Source organism: Coturnix japonica, unplaced genomic scaffold, assembly GCF_054131305.1.
Source record: "Coturnix japonica strain WE unplaced genomic scaffold, WE-NBRP24 Scf039, whole genome shotgun sequence".
NCBI classification, from domain to species: domain Eukaryota; kingdom Metazoa; phylum Chordata; class Aves; order Galliformes; family Phasianidae; genus Coturnix; species Coturnix japonica.
Window position 1 is genome coordinate 5,431,178 of NW_028188942.1, and position 20,418 is coordinate 5,451,595.

Genomic DNA, 20,418 nt, shown 5'->3' on the forward strand with positions numbered 1-20,418 from the left:
AGAGACCCCATAGATCCCCATAGAGATCACACAGACACCATAGAGACCCCATAGACCACATAGATCCCCATAGAGAGCCCATAGAGATCCCAGATTCTCCCAAACAAAGCCCCACACAAAGCCCTGCCCCACACAGACTTCTGACCCACACGCAGCCCTGCCCCATACGCAGCCCTGCCCCACACAAGGCTCTGCCCCACACGCAGCCCTGCCCCACACAAAGCTCTGCTCCACACAAAGCCCTGCCCCACACAAGGCCCCACACGCAGCCACTGTTGCTGAAGGAGTTTTATTGGCCCAAAGGGGAAGTTGTGGGGCAGAGAAGGGAACTGATGGGATGTGGGGCAGGAGAGTGGATCTGCCGGAGGTCTCACTCCTCATTGAGTCCTTTCTGTGGGGAGAGATGGAAGAGGGAGGTTATGGGACAGACGGGATGTGTGGGGCAAGGATGTGTGGGTCAGGCAGAGGGTCAGTCTATGGGGCAGGGATGTGGGGCAGGGATGATGTGGGGCAGGGATGTGAGGCAGGGATGTGTGGGGCAGGGATGAGGTGGGGCAGGGATGTGTGGGGCGGGGATGATGCGGGGCAGGGATGTGGGGCAAGGATGTGTGGGTCAGGCAGTGGGTCAGTCTATGGGGCAGGGATGTGGGGCAGGGATGATGTGGGGCAGGGATGTGTGGGTCAGGCAGTGGGTCAGTCTATGGGGCAGGAATGTGGGGCAGGGATGTGGGGCAGGGATGTGTGGGGTGTTTTTGGGCAGTCTATGGGGCAGGGATGTGGGGTGGGGATGATGGGCAGGAATGTGGGGCAGGGATGTGTGGGTCAGGCAGTGGGTCAATCTATGGGGCGGGGATGTGGGGCAGGGATGTGTGGGGCAGGGATGAGGTGGGGCAGGGAATGATGTGGGGCAGGGATGTGGGGCAGGGATATGGGGCAGAGATGAGGTGGGGCAGGGATGGTGTGGGGCAGGGATGTGGGGCAGGGATGTGGGGCAGGGATGTGTGACAGGGATGTGTGGGGCGGGGATGTGTGGGGCGGGGATGATGTGGGGCAGGGATGTGGGTCTGGGCTGTGTGGGTAAGGCAGTGGGTCAGTCTAAGGGGCAGGGATGCGAGGCAGGGATGAGTGGGGAAGGGATGGTGTGGGGCAGGAATGTGTGGGTCAGGCAGTGGGTCAGTCTATGGGGCAGGGATGTGGGGCAGGGATGATGGGCAGGGATGTGTGGGGCGGGGATGTGGGGCAGGGATGTGAGGCAGGGATGTGGGGCAGGAATGTGTGGGGCAGGGATGACGTGGGGCAGGAATGTGGGGCAGGGATGTGTGGGTCAGGCAGTAGGTCAGTCTATGGGGCTGGGATGTGGGGCAGGGATGATGTGGGGCAGAGATGAGGTGGGGCAGAGATGAGGTGGGGCAGAGATGAGGTGGGGCAGGGATGATGTGGGGCAGGGATGATGTGGGGCAGGAATGTGGGTCTGGGCTGTGTGGGTCAGGCAGTGGGTCAGTCTATGGGGCTGGGATGTGGGGCAGAGATGAGGTGGGGCAGGGATGCGAGGCAGGGATGTGGGGCAAGGATGTGTGGGTCATGCTATGGGTCAATCTATGGGTCCGGCCCCACCTTGGCTCCGATGTCGCGGCTCTTGGCGCGCAGTTTGTTGACCTGTGACTCAGCGATGTCAGCTCGTTCCTCTGCCTCGTCCAGTTCGTGCTGCGCCTTGCGGAACTTGGCCAGGTTGGAGTTGGCCTGTTCCTCCTGCGGGGCATCCAACCATCCATCGTCCATTAATCATCCATCATCCATCCTTCATCCATCCATCCATTAATCATCCATCATCCATCATCCATCCATCCATCCATTAACAATCCATCATCCATCCATTAATCATCCATCATCCATCATCCATCCATCCATCATCCATCATCCACCCATCCATTAATCATCCATCATCCATCCATCCATTAATCATCCATCCATTCATCCATCCATCCATCCATCCATCCATCCATCCATCCATCCATATCATCCATCATCCATCCATCCATCCATCCATCCATCCATCCATCCATCCATCCATCCATCCATCCATCATCCATCATCCATCCATCTCCATCCATCCACCCACCCATTCAACCACCCACCCACCTCTCCATCCATCCTCCCACCCATCCATCCTCCCACCCATCCACCCATTCAACCACTCACCCCTCTATCCACCCACCCATACACCCACCCACCCCTCCGCCCACCCACCTACCTATCTAACCACCCACCCATCCACCCACCCACCCACCCACTCATCCGTCCACCCACCCCTCCACCCCTCCATCCACACACCCATCCATCCAATCTATCCACCCCTCCATCCACCCACCCACCCACCTACCCACTCATCCATCCACCTACTCACCCACCCATCCATCTACCCACCCCTCTATCCACTCATCCACCCACCCACCCACCCACCCATCACCCATCCATTAACCCACCCACCCACCCATCCATCCATCCACCCCACCATCACCCCCCTCCCCTCCACCCATCACCCACCCACCCATGATCCACCCACCCAGATACCCATCCTCCCACCCACACATTAACCCACCCACCCACCAACCCATCTCCCACCCATCCATCTCTCACCCACCTATTAGCCCACCTATTAGCCCACCCACCCATCCATCCACCCACCCACCCACTCATCTGTCCATCCAACCACCCATTCACCCACCTACCCACTCACCCATCCACCCACCCACCCACGCACCCACCCACCCATCATCCATACACCCATCACCCACCCATCTGTCACCCACCCATTAACCCACCCACTCATTAACCCCCCCTCCCACCCACCCTCCCATCACCCCCCCCACCCCTCACTCCCCCACCCATAGCCCACCCATCCTCCCACCCACCCATCACCCACCCATCATCCACCCACCCATCACCCATCCATTAACCCACTCATCACCCACCCACCCATAGCCCACCCATCACCCACCCACATACCCATCCTCCCACCCACCCATTAACCCACCCACCCACCAACCCATCTCCCACCCATCACCCACCTATTAACCCACCCACCTACCTATCCAACCACCCACCCACCCACTCATCTGTCCATCCAACCACCCATTCACCCACCCACCCCTCCATTCACCCACCCACCCACCTACCCACTCATCCATCCACCCACCCACCCACCCACCTACCCACTCACCTACCCACTCATCCATCCACCCACCCACTCATTCACCCATCACCCACTCACCCACCCATCCATCTACCCACCCCTCTATCCACTCATCCACCCACCCCTCCACCCACCCATCCATCTACCCACCCCTCCACCCACCCACCCATCATCCATACACCCATCACCCACCCCCCCCCATCACCCACCCACATACCCACCCACCCACTCCCTCATCATCTTCCCACCCACCCACTCCCCCATCACCTACCCACCCACCCATTACCCACCCCCACCCCTCACCTCCCCCCATAGCCCACCCATTAACCCACCCACCCATCACCCACCCATTAACCCACCCACTCACCGTCCAACCCATCTACCACCCCCCCATCACCCACCCCCACCCTCACCCCTCCCTCCCTCCATATCCCCCCTCCCTCCCACTCACCGCCTCCTCGGCCTGCCTCTTGTAGGCCTTCACCTTCAGCTGCAGCTTGTCCACCAAGTCCTGCAGCCTCACCATATTCTTCCGGTCCTCCTCAGTCTGCAGGTGGGGACACCGGGGGATGACCCCAAAGTGGGACATGTGTGGGTCCGAGCCTCACAGAGCCCCACAGATTTCCCATGTTCTGGATCACCGCGGGGCCAGTTCAGGTTTGGAATTTGTTAGAAGAGTTCCTGGGAGGGAAGCAGCCTCCCCGGCAAGGTCATGAGACGTTGGGCAGAGAGGGAGAAGGTGCTCATGGTCATCTGGTTCTAGGTCATCTGTGCCCCCTGTGGCCACCAGGTGTATGTTTTGTGTCACCTGTGTCTCTACAGCCACCAGGTCAGTCTTGTTCTAGATCACCCATGTCCCCACAGCCACCCGGTCAGCCATGTCCTGGGTCCCCCGTGTCACTGTGGCTACCGTGTCTGTGTTTCGTGTCACCTGTATCTCTACAGCCACCAGGCCAGCCATGTTCTTGATCACCTCTGTTCCTACAGCCACCAGGTCAACCACGTTCTAGGTACCCTGTGTTCTATGTCACCCATGTCCCTACAGTCACCAAGTCAACCATGTTCTAGGTCACCCATGTTCCCTACAGCCTCCGGGTCAACCATGTTCTAGGTCACTCGTGTCCCTGCAGCCACCAGGTCAGCCATGTTCTAGGTTCACCATGTCACTGTGGCCACAAGGTCTAAGTTTCATGTCACCCATGTCCCTACAACCATCAGGTCAAATTTGGTCTGGGTCCACATGGGTCACCATGCCTATGTTTTGTGTTACCTGCATTCTTACACACATCAGATCAACCACATTCTAGATCACCTGCATCCCTACAGCCACCAGGTCAAATACATTCTAGGTCACCCAAGTCTCTACAGCCACCAGCTCAGCTACATTCTAGATCACCTGCATCCCTACAGCCACCAGCTCAACCATGTTCTAGGTCACCCAAGCCCCTACAGCCACCAGCTCAACCATGTTCTAGGTCTCCTGTGTTCTTACAATCATAACATCTGTGTTCTAGGTTACCCAATCCCCTACTGCCTCCAGCTCAACTATGTTCTAGGTCCCTACAGCCTCCAGTTCAACCACGTTCTAGGTCACCCAAGCACAACCACCAGGTCTACTACATTCTAGGTCACCCATATCCCTACAGCCACCATCTCAACCACATTCTAGATGTCCCACCTGGTACCAGCTCAACCACATTCTAGGTCACCCAGGTCCCTACAGCCTCCAGCTCGACCACATTCTAGGTCACACAAGCCCCTACAGCCACCAGGTCAATCATGTTCTAGGTCTCCTGCCTGTGTTCTATGTTACCCATATCTGTACTGCCTCCAGCTCAACAACGTTCTAGGTCACCCAAGACTCTACGGCCACCAGCTTGACCACGTTCTAGATGTCCCACCTGGTAGCTGAGCTCCTTGACACGCCGCTCCGACTTGCGCAGCCCTTTGACGCTCTCCGCGTTCCGCTTCTGCTCGGCCTCCAGCTCGTTCTCCAGCTCCCTCACTCGCGCCTCCAGCTTCTGCAGCTGTTTCTTGCCTCCCTTGAGGGCCAACTGCTCAGCCTCATCCAGCCGCAGCTGCAGGTCCTTGATGGTCTGCTCCATGTTCTTCTTCATCCGCTCCAGGTGGGCACTCGTGTCCTGCTCCTTCTTCAGCTCCTCCGCCATCATGGCCGCCTACAAGAGAGGTGCGGTGAGATGGAGGGTGGGGAGAGGTGGAGGAAGGGGTGAGATGGGAGAGGTGGAGGAATGGGGGAGATGGAAGGGAAGGTATTGGAGAGATGGGAGAGGTTGAGGTATAGGAAGGATGAGAGGGAGAGGTGGAGGAATGGGAGAGATGGGAGAGGGAAGGATGGAAGGGAGAGGTGGAGGAAAGGGAGATGAGAGAGGAGGAGGAAAGGGAGATGGAAATGGAGGAATGGGAGAGATGAGAGAGGTGGATGTATGATGGATGGATGATGGATGGATGGATGATGTATGATGGATAGATGATGGATGGATGATGCAGCACTCACGTCGGTGATGGCCTTCTTGGCCTTGTCCTCAGCGTTCCGGCACTCCTGGATGGCTTCTTCCACCTCTGTCTGCAGCTGGGAGATGTCAGCCTCCATCTTCTTCTTCTGGTTGATGAGGCTGGTGTTCTGCAAGAGAGGAGCAGTGGGATTTAACCCCAATATGACCACCAACAACCCCAATATGGCCACCAACCCCATTATGACCACCAACAACTCCAATATGGCCACCAACCCCCAATATGGCCACCGACCCCCAATACGCCCACCGACCCCAATATGGCCACCAATACCGATATGGCCGCCAACCCCAATATGGCCACCATGATTGAATGACTGACCATCATGGCCTCCTGACCTGTGAGTGGAGGAGCTGGACGCGCTCGCTGGCCTCGATCAGCTCCTGCTCCGCCATCTTGCGGCTCCTCTCGCTCTGCTCCAGCGCGGCGCGCAGCTCCTCCAGCTCCGATTGGAGGAGGTTGTTCCGCCGCTCCACGATGGCGATGTTCTCCTTCAGGTCCTCGTTGGCGCGTAACGCGTCATCCAACTGCAACTGGGAGTCCTGCGGGGTGACATGGAGAGCGGGGGGGGGGGGGTGGCGGGGGAGGGGGTAATTGGGGTGAGTATATGATGATGTAGTCACCAGAGGACACCAATGGACACCAGCTCAACCACGTTCTAGGTCACCCAAGCACCTACAGCCACCAGCTCAACCACATTCTAGGTCACCCATATCCATACGGCCACCAGCTCAACTACATTCTAGGTCAGCCAAGCACCTACAGCCACCAGGCCAACCACATTCTAGGTCACCCAAGACCCTACAACCACCAGGACTACCATGGTCTAGGTCACCCAAGCCCCTAAAACCACCAAGTCTACCACATTCTAGGTCACCCAAGTCCCTACAGCCACCAGCTCAACTACATTCTAGGTCACCCAAGCACCTACAGCCACCATGTCAACCACCACAGCCACCAAGTGGTCACCCAATGGGATATGTGGTCACCAGAGGCACTACAGCCACCAGGTCAACCACATTCTAGGTCACCCAAGACCCTACAACCACCAGGACTACCATGTTCTAGGTCACCCAAGCCCCTAAAACCTCCAGGTCTACCACATTCTAGGTCACCCAAGTCCCTACAGCCACCAACTCAACTACATTCTAGGTCACCCAATCCATTACAGCCACCAGGTCGACCACGTTCTAGGTCACCCAAGTCTCTACAGGCTCCAGGTCAACCACATTCTGGGTCACCCAAGTCTCTGCAGGCTCCAGGTCAACCACATTCTGGGTCATACAAGCCCCTACAATCACGAGGTCAACCACGTTCTAGGTCACCCAAGCCACAGCAGCCACCATGTCAACCTCAACAGCCACCAATGGACACCAACTGGTCGCCCAATGGGTTATGTGGCCACCAGATGCCACCAATGGACACCAAGTGATAACCAGTTGGTCACCCAATGGGTGATCAGTGGTCTCAGAATGGACAACCAATGGCCACACAGTGATCACCAACTGGCCACCCAATGGGCAATCAATGGCCGCCCACTGGGCAATCAAAGGCCACCCAATGGGTAACCAATGGCTGCCCAATGGCCAGCTGACAGCCACCCATTGGACACCCATCAAGCCCCCAAACTTCCACCCAACGCCCACCCAACCATTTCCAATTGGGAACCAAATACCAACCCAAGAGCATCCTATAGACACCAAGTGGTCACCCAATGAATTTTGTGGCCACCAATGGACACTAACTGGTCACCCAATGGGCTACTTGGTCACCAGAGGCCCTACAGCCACCAGCTCACCCACGTTCTAGGTCACCCAATACCCTAAAACCACCAGGTCTGCCACATTCTATGTCACCCAAGCATCTACAACCACCAGAACTACCACGTTCTAGGTCACCCAAGCCCCTACAGCCTCCAGGTCAACCACATTCTAGGTCACCCAAGCGCCTACAGCTGCCAGCTCAACCATGTTCTAGGTCACTCAGACCCCTACAACCACCAGGTCAACCACGTTCTAGGTCACCCAAGTCCCTACAGGCTCCAGCTCAACCACGTTCTAGGTCACCCAAGCACCTACAGCCACCACGTCAACCACCACAGCCACCAAGGGACACCAAGTGGTCACCCAATGGCCACCAAGAGGCCACCAATGTACACCAAGTGATCACCCAATAGGGTATGTGGTCACAAATGGGCACCAAGTGGTCACCCAGTGGGTGATATGGTCACCAGAGGCCACCAATGGACCAATAACCAACTCCAACAGCCCCACATCACCTCCCATTATTCCCACCTTGAGGTAACCCTGCAAGGCCTTGACTTGCTTCTGCGCCTCGGCCGCCATGCGGTTGGCGTGGCTCAGCTGGATCTCCATCTCGTTGAGGTCGCCCTCCATCTTCTTCTTCAGCCTCAGAGCCTCATTGCGGCTCCGTGTCTCGGCATCCAGCGAGGTCTGCAGTGATTCCACCACCCGCAGGTGGTTCCTCTTGGCCTGCTCCATCTCCTCCTCTTTCTCCGCCAGCTTACGCTCGTAGTCCGCCTTCACTTGGTTAAACTCCAGCTGAGCCCTCAGGATCTTCCCCTCCTCGTGCTCCAGGGATGCCTGGATGGACATGGGAGCGTTAATGGCCATTGGAGACACCCGGAGGATGGTGATGGTTGCGTGGGGATGGAACTTTGCTCACCTCGGCCTCCTCCAAAGCTGCTTGAAGCTCCATCTTCTCAGCATCCAGCTGCTTCCGGACCTTCTCCAGCTCGTGGATGGTCTTGTGGCTGGCTCCCAGCTGCTCCGTCAGATCCGAGATCTCCTCTGTGTGGATAAGAACCCATCAGGGGGTGTATTAAGCACAGAGGTGATGTTAGGGATGGCTGCATCCAAACCTTGGAGGTTCTTGTTCTCCCTCTTGATGGTCTCCAGGTGCTCCAGCGATTCCTCATAGGCGTTCTTCAGCTTGAAGAGCTCGGTGCTGAGGGACCGGGATTCCTTCTGCGACGCCTCCAGCTCCGTCTGAGACTCCTCGAACTTCTGCTTCCACTCTGATAAGATCTGCAGGGGACGCCCCAAGGATTGATTATAACCTCCTCTTCCATGGAGAATGTCTTCCTTCTCCTCACCCCAACCTTGTGCCCTTGAGCTCCCACCTTAACACCCTCCCCATGCCCATCCACCTTTTCACTCTAACCAAGCCCATGTCCTTGAGCTCCCACCTTATCACCTTAATCATGCCCATCCACCTTATCACCTTAACCATGCCCTTCAGTTCCCACCTTATCACCCTAATCATGCCCTTGCCCTTGAGCTCCCACCTTATCACTCCAATCATGCCCTTGAGCTCCCACCTTATCACCCTCATCATGCCCATCCACCTTATCACCCTAATCATGCCCATGCTCTTGAGCTCTCACCTTATCACCTTAATCGTGCCCTTGAGCTCCCACCTTATCACTTTAATCATTCCCTTGATCTTCCACCATATCACTCTAACCATGCCCATGCCCTTCAGCTCCCACCTTATCACCTTAACCATGCCTTTGAGCTCCCACCTTATCACCCTAATCATGCCCATCCACCTTATCACCCTCATCATGCCCATGCCCTTGAACTCCAACCTTATCACCCTAACCATGCCCTTGAGCTCCCACCATAGCACTGTAATCAAGCCCAACCACCTTATCTCCCTAATCATGCCCTTGAGATCCCACTTTATCACCCTAACCATGCCCATCCACATTATCACCCTTATCACGCCCTTGAGCTCCCACCTTATCACCCTACTCACGCCCATGCCCTCGAGCTCCCACCTTATCAAAGTTCCTTTGCTTCTTATCGAGAGCGGCAGCGGCGGCGTTGGACCTCTCCAGATCCGCCATCAGGTCCTCGATCTCATTCTGCAGCCGATGTTTGGTCTTCTCCAAGGAGGAACACTTGGCATTTACTGCCTCCACTGCCTCCTCGGCTTCCTGCAGCCGCTGCGCCAGCTTCTTCCTAATGGGGGGATGGAGAGACACGGTGCTGGGCCCCATAGGACTCCTATAGGAACCTCCAAACCCATTGACCCACATTGTGTGGCCCCATAGGACTCCTATAGGAACCTCCAAACCCATTGACTCACATTGTGTGGCCCCATAGGACTCCTATAGGAACCTCCAAACCCATTGACTCACATTGTGTGGCCCCATAGGACTCCTATAGGAACCTCAAAACCCATTGACTCACATTGCGTGGCCCCATAGGATTCCTATAGGATCCTCCAAACCCATTGACTCACATTGTGTGGCCCCATAGGACTCCTATATGACCCTCCAAACCTATTGGGACAGGACTCACACTGTGTGGCCCCATAGGACTCCAATAAGAGCCTCCAAACCTATTGGGACAGGACTCACATTGTGTGGCCCCGTAGGACTCCTATAGGAACCTCAAAACCTATTGACTCACATTGTGTGGCCCCATAGGACTCCTGTATGAGCCTCCAAACCCATTGACTCACATTGTGTGGCCCCATAGGACTCCTATATGACCCTCCAAACCCATTGACTCACATTGTGTGGCCCCATAGGACTCCTATAGGATCCTCCAAACCCACTGACTCACATTGTGTGGCCCCGTAGGACTCCTATAGGATCCTCCAAACCCATTGACTCACATTGTGTGGCCCCATAGGACTCCTATATGACCCTCCAAACCTATTGGGACAGGACTCACATTGTGTAGCCCCATAGGACTCCTATATGAACCCCAAAACCCATTGACCCACATTGTGTGGCCCCATAGGACTTCTATATGAGCCTCCAAACCTATTGGGACAGGACTCACATTGTGTGGCCCCATAGGACTCCTATATGAACCCCCAAACCCACTGACTCACATTGCGTGGCCCTATAGGACTCCTATATGACCCTCCAAACCCATTGGCCCCATAGGATTCACATCGTGTGGCCCCATAGGACTCCTATAGGATCCTCCAAACCCATTGACTCACATTGTGTGGCCCCATAGGACTGCTATATGAACCTCCAAACCCATTGGCCCCATAGGACTCACATTGTGTGGCCCCATAGGACTCCTATATGACCCTCCAAACCTATTGGGACAGGACTCACACTGTGTGGCCCCATAGGACTCCAATAAGAGCCTCCAAACCTATTGGGACAGGACTCACATTGTGTAGCCCCATAGGACTCCTATAGGAACCTCAAAACCTATTGACTCACATTGTGTGGCCCCATAGGACTCCTATATGATCCTCCAAACCTGTTGGCTCACATTGTGTGGCCCCATAGGACTCCTATATGAGCCTCCAAACCCATTGACCCACATTGTGTGGCCCCATAGGACTCCTATATGAACCCCCAAACCCACTGACTCACATTGTGTGGCCCCATAGGTCTCCTCCATCAGCCCCCTAACCCATTGGCCACATAGGACTCACTTGGCCTCCTCCAGCTCCTCGGTGCGTTGGATGGCGTCGGTCTCGTACTTGGTCCTCCATTGGGCCACCTCCGAGTTGGCCTTGGACAGGGCGCGTTGCAGCTCAGCCTTGGCCTCCGTCTCCTCCTCGTACTGCTCTCTCAGCAGGTCGCAGTCGTGCCGGGCTGACTGCAGGGCATGGGCCAGGGCGTTCTTGGCCTGGGGGGAAGAGAAGGCAGAGAAGAATCAGCTGGGGACAGAGTGAGGCTCTCCGGGCCAACAAAGGGTGGCATTCAAGGCTTCAACTCAATCAGGTCTTCCTTAGAGCAACACAGCTCAACTAACCCAACCCGACTCAACTAAACACAAGAGATTTCAGCACAACTCAATTCAACCCAATCAAACTCAACCCAACCCAACTCAACTCAACCCAATCCAATCAAACTCAACCCAACTCAATCCAACCCAGTCCAATCAAACTCAACCCAAACTGATTCAATCCAGCTCAACCAATCACAACCCGGCTCAATTCAACCCAATCCAATTAAATTCAACCCAACTCAATTAAACTCAACCCAACACAATTCATCCCAATCCAATCAAACTCAACCCATCTCAATTCAACCCAATCAAATTAAACACAACCCAACCAATTCAACACAATCCAATTAAACTCAACCCAACTCAACCCATTCCAACCCAACTCAACCCAGTGCAATTAAACTCACCTCAATCCAAATCATCTCAACCTGCTCCAACTCAATCAACTCAACTCAGCCCCAAATAACTCAACACAACACAACACAACTTGACACAACTCAAACCAGCTCAGCCCAACTCAGCTCAATATAACCCAACCCCTCAGTCCAACTCAACACAACTCAACATGAACCAAACCCAACTCAACCTTCTCCACTAAACACAAAGAAACTCAACCCAATCCAACTCAACACAACCCAGCACAACTCAGCCAACCAACCCAACCTGATCCAATCCAACCCAAATCAATCCAAGCTAACCAAACGACACTCAATCCAAGCAAATCCAATTCAACCCAATTATATCCATTCCAACACAATACAAACAAACCTCCATGACAACCAACCTCCATGAGCTCCTCCATCCCCCCCCCCAGTCAAACTCAATCAAACTCAACCCAACTCAATTCATCCCAATCCAATTAAACTCAACCCAACTCAGTTCAACCCAATACAGTTAAACTCCACCCAACTCAATTCAACCCAATCCTATCAAACTCAACCCAATCCAATGAAACTCAGAGCAGTGCAATCAAACTCAATCCAAATCATCTCAACCTGCTCCAACTCAATCAACTCAATTCAACTCAGCCCCAAATAACTCAACTCAACCCAACACAACTTGACACAACTCAAACCAACTCAGCCCAACTCAACACAATTCAACCCAACCAAACTCAACTCAACCCAACTCAACCTAACTCAACTCAACCCTCTCCACTCAATGCAATGAAACTCAACCCAATCCAGCTCAACACAACCCAGAGCAACTGAACCAACCAACCCAACCCAAATCAATCCAACTCAAGCTAACCAAACGCAACTCCATCCAAGCAAATCAAATTCAACACAATTCAATCCATTCCAACACAACCCAACCCAACCTCCACAATGACAACAAACCTCTCCATCCCCCCTCGTATCCCCCTGCCCTTGGGATGCCTCACCCCCAAACCTCCCACCCTCCAAACCCTTTCATACTTTGGCTTCCTCCTCAAGCTGCCTCTTCAGGTCCTCCAGCTGCTGGGTGTAGGTGAGTTTCCCACGCATCAGCTGGTTGATGAAGGCTTCCTTCTCCTCCAGCTGCCTCGAGAGCTCACCTACGGGACACAAATTGGGGTGGTTGTTACTATGGAGAGCCCCCAACAACCCCCAGTGGTCCCGAAGGGCAGCAGATGGAGCAGAGAAAGGGGGAGGTCGAGGTGTTCACCATTCTCTGTCTGCAGCTTGGCTCGCTGGGTGCTGAGGTCTGCAACCATGCGCTGTGCCTCCTCTGATTTGCTGCGGTGCTCGTTCATCTGGTCCTCGGTGGTGCGGCACATCTTCTCCAGGTTGGCCTGGGGGAGACAGTGGGAATTGGTGCTCAGGGGCATGGTTTAGAGAGGGTTGTTAGGGTAATTTGGTTAAGGTCGTGGTTGGACTTGATGAGCTTTAAGGTCTTTTTCCAACCTGAGTGATTATATGGAAGAAGATGAGATCAGAGAGTTGCAAGGGAAGAACACCAGAGGGGGGACCAACCCACCTGGCATCCCCCTGATCCCCTACCTTGGCCTTGAACCAGAGGAGGAACTGTCCCACCTGGAGTCCCCCTGGTTGGCTACCTTGGCCTTGAACCAGAGGGGAGTCCATCCTAACTGGTATCCCCTTGATTGGGAAGAGCACCAGAAGACCGGAGGGGGGACCAGCCCACCTGGCTTCCCCTTGATTGGGAAGAGCACCAGAAGATAAGAGGGGAACTGTCCCACCTGGCTTCCCCCTTATTGGCTACCTTGGCCTTGAACCAGAGGAGGGTCCATCCTACCTGGTGTCCCCCTGATTGGGAAGAGCACCAGAAGACCAGAGGGGGACCATCCTACCTGGCTTACCCCTCATCTCCTACCTTGGCCTTGAACCAGAGAAGGAACCATCCCACCTGGAGTCTTCCTGGTTGGCTACCTTGGCCTTGATGAGCTGCTCCATGTTGGAGCTGACGTCGTCCAGCTCCAGCTTCAGCTCGCTCTTCTCCTTCTCCAGCTTCTGCTTGACCCTCTGCAGGTTGTCCAGCTGCTCGCTCAGCTCGGCCACGCTGTCGGCGTGTTTCTTGCGCAGGGCAGCGGCCGTGGCCTCGTGTTGCAGCGTGGCCTCCTCCAGGTCCCTCCGCAGCTTCTGGAACTCAGCCTCCCTCTTCTTGTTGAGCTCCAGCTGCACCGACGTGGCTCCACCGGCCTCCTCCAGCCTCTCGCTGATCTCCTCCAGCTCCCGTGATAGATCCGAGCGCAGCTTCTCCACCTTGGCCCGTCCCGTCCTCTCCGCCTCCAGCTCCTCTTCCAGCTCCTCAATTCTTGCCTACAATCCAGGGAATCCATTTGATTCAGTCCAACCAACTGGGGGATCTTCTACCCAACCCAACACCACTCATGGCCCATTGGAGACCCTTCAGCACACAATTCAACCCAACCCAACCCAACTCAACTAAATTCAACTAATCCCTCCATGGCCCATTGGAGACCCTTCAGCACACAGCTCAACCCAACTTACCCCAACTCAACTCAATTACTCACTCCACAGCCCAATTGAGACTCTTCCACCCAACCCAACCCAACCAGAGACTCTTCCACTTGACCCTGCTCCACCAACCCAACCTACTGGGGACTTATCAGCTCCATTCTACCCCAGCCTGACCTGGAGCTCTTTGAGCTTCTTCTGAAGCTGGCCAGCAACTGCTTGTTCATCCTCAATTCGAGCATTGAGCGCATTGAGCTCAAAGTCTTTCCTGGAGATGGAGGAACAGAGGTTTTCATCCCCAGTTCTCAGAGCAGAACAAATTCAGGGGAAGGGGTGAGGGGATGACGGAGGTGGTGGGCTGGGCCCTACTTTTTCAGCCTCTCCTCCAGCTGCTGCTTGTCATTCTCCAGGTCCATGATGCTCTCCTGGGACAGCTTCAAGTCCCCTTCCAGCTTCCTCTTGGCTCTTTCCAGGTCCATCCGGATCTTCTTCTCCTGCTCCAGTGAGCTCTCAAGCTGAAAACAAGGCAGAGACCTCCAGCAATTCCCAAGGAGAATCCTTTCCGACCAGGCACACAAGAGACAGGACTCACGTCATCCACTTGCTGCTCCAGCTTCACTTTGGCCTTCGTCAAGGTGTTGACCTTGTCCTCCTCAGCCTGCAGGTCATCCAGCGTCTGCTGGTGGGACTCCTGAAGGGCCTTCTTCTCCTTGGTCAACTTGACAATGGTCTCATCCAGCCCGGCCATCTCCTCTGTGAGGTTCTTGACCTGCGTGGGGAGAAGAAGTACCAGGCCTCCATCTCAGTCACCAAGAGGCCCCTTCTGCCCCATAGCTAGACTACATGGAAGTCAGGAGATGTGGGAGAACCCAGACTGACCACTCGTGGTTCTTCTCAACCCAAGCCAACTCACTTTGGGTCTTCCCAATCCTCACCTTGTTCTCGGTGGCGTGTTTCTCCTTCTCCACTTTGGCCAACGACAGCTCCAGGTCATCTATGTCCTTCTTCAGCTCCGAACACTCGTCCTCCAGCTTCCTCTTCTTGGCTGTCAGCTCGGCGTTCATCTCCTCCTCTTCCTCCAGCCTCTCCAACATCTCCTTCACTTTGGCCTCCAGCTGGATCTTGTTCTTGATCAGCTGATCGCAGCGCTCCTCGGCATCAGCAAGATTGTCTTGCTCCTATAGGGGGGAACCTCATGGATGGGAGTGGAAAGGAAGGGAGCGGGGAGCAGCTGGGCCTGGAAGGGGCCATCACATACGGCCTGCACTTGCAGCTGGAGGTCGTTCTTCTCCTGCAGCATGGACACCATCTTCTCCTCCAGCTCCTTCCGACGCGCCTCTGACTTCTCCAAGGCCTCCTTCAGGCGCCCAAATTCCTCCTTCATTGTCTGTGTTGGGGGGGGGGGCATAGGAGACAGATGCCATCACCAACATGCACCCATCAGCCCTACCCAACCCATGTTTTGGCCCATGCCCCCCCCCCATCCTCCCACCTGCATCTCCTTCTCAGTCTCAGCGCTCTTCAGCAAGGGCTTGATCTTAAAGTACAGCTTCATCCAGGGCCAGTTCTTCACCCCCATGAAGGCACGGATGTTCCATTGGATGACCAGCAGAGAGTCCCTGCGTGGAGCCACCACTTGAAGTGAGTTTGAGGCTGAGACTCTCACCCAGCACCGCCCCACTGAGCAGCACCAATGGGACCCACCGGCGCTCCAAGATCTTCTTGAACTCCTGCCTGGAGAGGAAGCCACGGACTTGGGCCTGCAGGCGGGTCATGATGCGAGCCAGGCGTTCATCACGCATCTCCTCCAGCAGCCCCAGCAGCCCAGCCTTAAAGAAAACCTTGGGGGGGTGGAAGGAGGTCGGTGAGGATGGGGTGGAATGAGAAGGAGAGGAGAGGTTGGGAGGAGAGGGTTGGGGGGAAGGGTGGAAGGTCGGGTTGGGTTGGCTGGAAGTGTGAAAGGTTGGTTTTGATTGAAGGGTCAGTGGTTGGGTTGGATGGAAGGGTCAGATGTTGTGTTAGGATGGATGGAAGGGTCTGATATTGGGTTGGATGGAAGGGTCAGATGTTGGGTTGGGTTGGATGGAAGGGTCAGTGGTTGGGTTGGATGGAAGGATCAGATGTTGGGTTGGGTTGGGTGGAAGAGTCAGTGGTTGGGTTGGGTTGGATGGACAGGTTGGATGTTGGGTTGGGTTGGGATGGAAGGGTCAGTGGTTGGGTTGGGTGGAAGGATCAGATATTGGGTTGTGTTGGATGGAAGGGTCAGTGGTTGGGTTTGGCTGCATGGCATGGTTGAATGCATGGGCAGATGGGTGGTTCGGTGGACATACGGTGCAGGACTGTAAGCAGAGAAGTGGATGGTGGCACGGTGGGGAACCAAGACCTGCCAGGCCTCACCTTGGTGTGCCCAAATTTGTACTGGTTGTGGTCGATATCCAGGGACCCCAGGAGTTTCTCAGCTCCCTTGCGGCTGTCGATGAACTGCCCCTCAGGGATGGCTGCAGGGTTCAGGATGCGATACCTGGCAAAGAATGGGAGGAACCGACGCCAGAATGAGCCCTGGGTGGGTTCTGGTCCCACCTTCGGGCCCACGTTGGCCAATCCCACCTCTGACGGAAGTCCCCGTAGAGGATACGGTTGGGGAAACCCTTGCGGCAGATGCGGATTCCCTCCAGCACCCCATTACAGCGGAGCTGGTGCATCACCAGGGGGTTGTCCATCACACCTGGGTACAGAAAGGGAACCATTGGCAGCTGTTGTGGGTCCCTATCTGACCCCACTGCGTTGTTCTATAGGCTCACCAGGAGACTTGGTCTCGTTGGGGATGATGCAGCGGACAAAATGGGGGTGGGTGGAACGGAGGTTGGTCATTAGCTTGTTGAGGTTCTCCTGGAGGAGATGAGGGATGATGAGAGCGAGATCCACCACGGTCCCTTGGTCTGATGGATCCCACTGTCCTCACCCGGTGCAGGGCTGAGACGGTCTGGAAGGAGGAACCTTTCTTCTTGGCTCCTTTCCCCTTCTCCACAGCTGTTGGATGAGGAAAAGAAAAGGAAGCAATGGATTGGTTGGGTCAAGGTTTGGATGGTGGGTTCTCCACTCTTGAGCAGGTCAATGGAGCTACTTACGTGCGTCGGCTCCCGCGTAGTTGGCAAAGAGATTGGCCAGGAGCTTCAAGGCTGACTTCTGGTAAAGCCCCACCACCGTCTCGTTGAGAGGGTCCTTGTTCTTCTGCAGCCAGCCAATGATGTTATAGTCTACCGTGCCCGCGTAGTGCACCAGGGCAAAGTGAGCTTCAGGCTTCCCTTTGATATTACGGGGTTTCCCGAAATTGGCCGATTTCCCCAAGTGGTTGTCGAAGAGTTTGGCCTTGAAGGTCATGTCCGTGGCCTTGGGGAACATGCACTCCTCCTCCAAGATGGACATGATCCCCATGGGCTGTGGGGGACAAGACATGGTCGGATGGGATCGGGTTAGGGTTAGGGTTAGGGTTAGGGTTAGGGTTAGGTTTAGGGTTAGGGTAGGGTTAGGGTTAGGGTTAGGGTTAGGGTTAGGGTTAGGGTTAGGGTTAGGGTTAGGGTTAGGGTTAGGGTTAGGGTTAGGGTTAGGGTTGGGGACAGGGTTAGAGTTAGGGTTGGGGACAGGGTTAGAGTTAGGGTTAGGGGTATGGTTAGGTTTAGGGTTAGGGTAGGGTTTGGGTTAGGGTTAGGGTTAGGGTTAGGGTTAGGGTTCGGGTTAGGGTAGGGGTAGGGTTAGGGTTAGGGTTAGGGTTAGGGTTGGGGACAGGGTTAGAGTTAGGGTTGGGGACAGGGTTAGAGTTAGGGTTAGGGGTATGGTTAGGTTTAGGGTTAGGGTAGGGTTAGGGTTAGGGTTAGGGTTAGGGTTAGGGTTAGGGTTAGGGTTAGGGTTAGGGTTAAGGTAGGGGTAGGGCTAGGGTAGGGGTACGGTAGGGGTAGGGTTAGGGTAGAGTAGGGTTAGTGTTAGGGTTATTTTTGGTGGTATGGTTAGAGTTGGGGTTAGGGTTAGGTGTGGGGGTAGGGTTAGATTTGGGGTTAGGGTTAGAGTTATGGTTAGGGATAAGGTTAGAGTTAGGGTTAGGGGTAGGGGTAGAGTTAGGGTCAGGTTTTAGTTTGGGATTAGGGGTAAGGGTTAGGGGAGAGTAGATTCAGCATTATGGTTAGGGTTTTGGGTTAGCGTAGAGTAGGGTTAGGTTTAGGGTATGGTGAGGGTTAGGGTTATAGTTAGAGTTATGGGTAGGGTTAGGGTAGAGTAGGATTATGGTTAGGGTTGGGGTTCGGGTTAGGGTTAGGGTTTTAGGGTTAGGGTTAGGGTTAGTCATTGCTCCTATTGGCCTTTTTTGGGGTCCCCAATGTGTGAGAATGGACCCCAGATCACTTCAGGGGTGCGTCACCTTCTCAATGAGGTCGATGCAGGCCTGCAGGTCCATGCCAAAGTCAATGAACTCCCACTCTATTCCCTCCTTCTTGTACTCCTCCTGTTCCAGCACGAACATGTGGTGGTTGAAGAACTGCTGCAGCTTCTCGTTGGTGAAGTTGATGCAGAGCTGCTCGAAGCTGTTGAACTGGGGGGAGAAGAGACAGATGGTGAGAGCAGCACGATGCCCCCTGGGGTCACCCTATGGCCAACGGGATCTATGGGGCTGACAAGGACACCCTAGGGCCAGAGGAGTCAACTCAGCCCTCAGCGGGATCTGCACAGTGTAAAATAGGACTCAGAGGGTCAAGTGGAAACATGGTGAGTTCAACGAAGCACCCAATGGGGTTGGTTAAGGTCAACTGGGGACCCAGTGGGGTCAATGGATGCTCAGTGGGATGAGTAAAGTCAACTGGAGATGATTCAGTGGGGCCAGCAGGTGAAACGAGGTCAACTGGAAGCCTAGTGGGGTTAATGGGACGTCCAATGGGGTCAGGGGGATGCCCAGTTGGGTCAGTGGGACATCCAATGGGGTCAGAGGGGCATCCAGTGGGAGTAGTGAGATCAACTGGAGGCCCAGTGGGATCAACAGAGCGTTCAATGGGGCGACTGGGGTCACCTGAGCACCCCATGGAGTCAACAGAACATCCAAGTCGGTCAATGAGATCAACTCAGCACCTTCTGTCAGGTCAATCTATGGCTCCATCACGTCACCCAGCCCCACAGCACCCCCCACCCCCCAACCCCAAACACTCACATCAAAGATCTCAAAGCCAGCAATGTCCAGGACTCCGATGAAATATTGGCGAGGCTGTTTGGTCTCCAATGAGTTATTGATCCTGGTCACCATCCAGTTGAACATCTTCTCATAGACGGCCTTGGCCAGGGCTCCGACGGCGTAGATCACCTGCAGGTTGAGTCACAACATGGTTGGATTGGAAGGGAGCTTAAAGCCCAGCCACTTCCAACACTCTACCTCAAAAAGGAGGAGGGTGGGACTGAAGGGCAGCTCACTGCGTTACCTGCTGGACGTTCTGCCCCTTGGTGACGTATTCGTTGCCCACCTTCACCCGGGGGTGGCACAACCCCTTGAGGAGGTCGGCCGAGTTCAGCCCCATCAGATAAGCCGACTTGTCCGCCTCTGGGGACAGAGGGACAGATGAGGGTGGGAATCCATGGGGGTCTACCAGTTCCTTCTACTACCAGAATGGAGCCCACCTTCGGTACCATCCGGCTCCGCCTGCTCCTCCCTTTGCTTCTGCTTGAATTTCATGTTGCCGAAGTGCATGATGGCACCCGTCAGCTTGTAGATGGAGTTCTTCTCCTCTGGGGTGAAGCCCAGCACGTCGAATGCGCTCTATGGGAAGAAATAGGGAACAAAAATAGGGGTTGGGGGATCTGATCCCATCAGCTCCCCACTGTTTCGCCCCATATTCCTCCAGCTCACGTCTGTGGCCAACAGCTCCTCTCCATCATCGATGGATGGCACCGTGGTCTCTCCTTGGGAGATGAAGGCGTAGTCGTAGGGGTTGTTGGTCACCAGCATCATGTCTATGGGGAGAAGGTGGGGTTGGAAGGGCCAACGGTGATTATGGGGGGTCCATGG

General features: G+C 55.1%; 1 protein-coding gene across 1 annotated transcript in view; it reads right to left on the bottom strand.

Annotated features, from left to right (window-relative positions):
- Positions 1-273: 273 nt before the first annotated feature.
- Positions 274-20,418, bottom strand: part of LOC107306777 (myosin-7) — a 31,552-nt gene continuing 11,407 nt past the window's right edge. The window contains exons 10-40 of the mRNA XM_085530948.1: positions 20,260-20,363; positions 20,031-20,169; positions 19,835-19,953; positions 19,570-19,719; positions 18,790-18,960; positions 17,507-17,816; positions 17,341-17,408; positions 17,180-17,267; positions 16,986-17,103; positions 16,776-16,899; positions 16,083-16,219; positions 15,871-15,997; positions 15,637-15,765; positions 15,314-15,556; positions 14,971-15,147; positions 14,748-14,893; positions 14,556-14,646; positions 13,830-14,219; positions 13,105-13,231; positions 12,876-12,994; positions 11,159-11,355; positions 9,528-9,711; positions 8,607-8,772; positions 8,411-8,535; positions 8,020-8,328; positions 6,064-6,267; positions 5,709-5,834; positions 5,095-5,370; positions 3,645-3,740; positions 1,615-1,749; positions 274-391 (exon numbers count right to left, since the gene is read on the bottom strand). Of these exons, the coding sequence (XP_085387074.1) occupies positions 371-391; positions 1,615-1,749; positions 3,645-3,740; positions 5,095-5,370; positions 5,709-5,834; positions 6,064-6,267; positions 8,020-8,328; positions 8,411-8,535; positions 8,607-8,772; positions 9,528-9,711; positions 11,159-11,355; positions 12,876-12,994; positions 13,105-13,231; positions 13,830-14,219; positions 14,556-14,646; positions 14,748-14,893; positions 14,971-15,147; positions 15,314-15,556; positions 15,637-15,765; positions 15,871-15,997; positions 16,083-16,219; positions 16,776-16,899; positions 16,986-17,103; positions 17,180-17,267; positions 17,341-17,408; positions 17,507-17,816; positions 18,790-18,960; positions 19,570-19,719; positions 19,835-19,953; positions 20,031-20,169; positions 20,260-20,363 (4,916 nt within the window). The 3' untranslated portion in view covers positions 274-370. The remainder of the gene's footprint in view (positions 392-1,614; positions 1,750-3,644; positions 3,741-5,094; positions 5,371-5,708; positions 5,835-6,063; positions 6,268-8,019; positions 8,329-8,410; positions 8,536-8,606; positions 8,773-9,527; positions 9,712-11,158; positions 11,356-12,875; positions 12,995-13,104; positions 13,232-13,829; positions 14,220-14,555; positions 14,647-14,747; positions 14,894-14,970; positions 15,148-15,313; positions 15,557-15,636; positions 15,766-15,870; positions 15,998-16,082; positions 16,220-16,775; positions 16,900-16,985; positions 17,104-17,179; positions 17,268-17,340; positions 17,409-17,506; positions 17,817-18,789; positions 18,961-19,569; positions 19,720-19,834; positions 19,954-20,030; positions 20,170-20,259; positions 20,364-20,418) is intronic.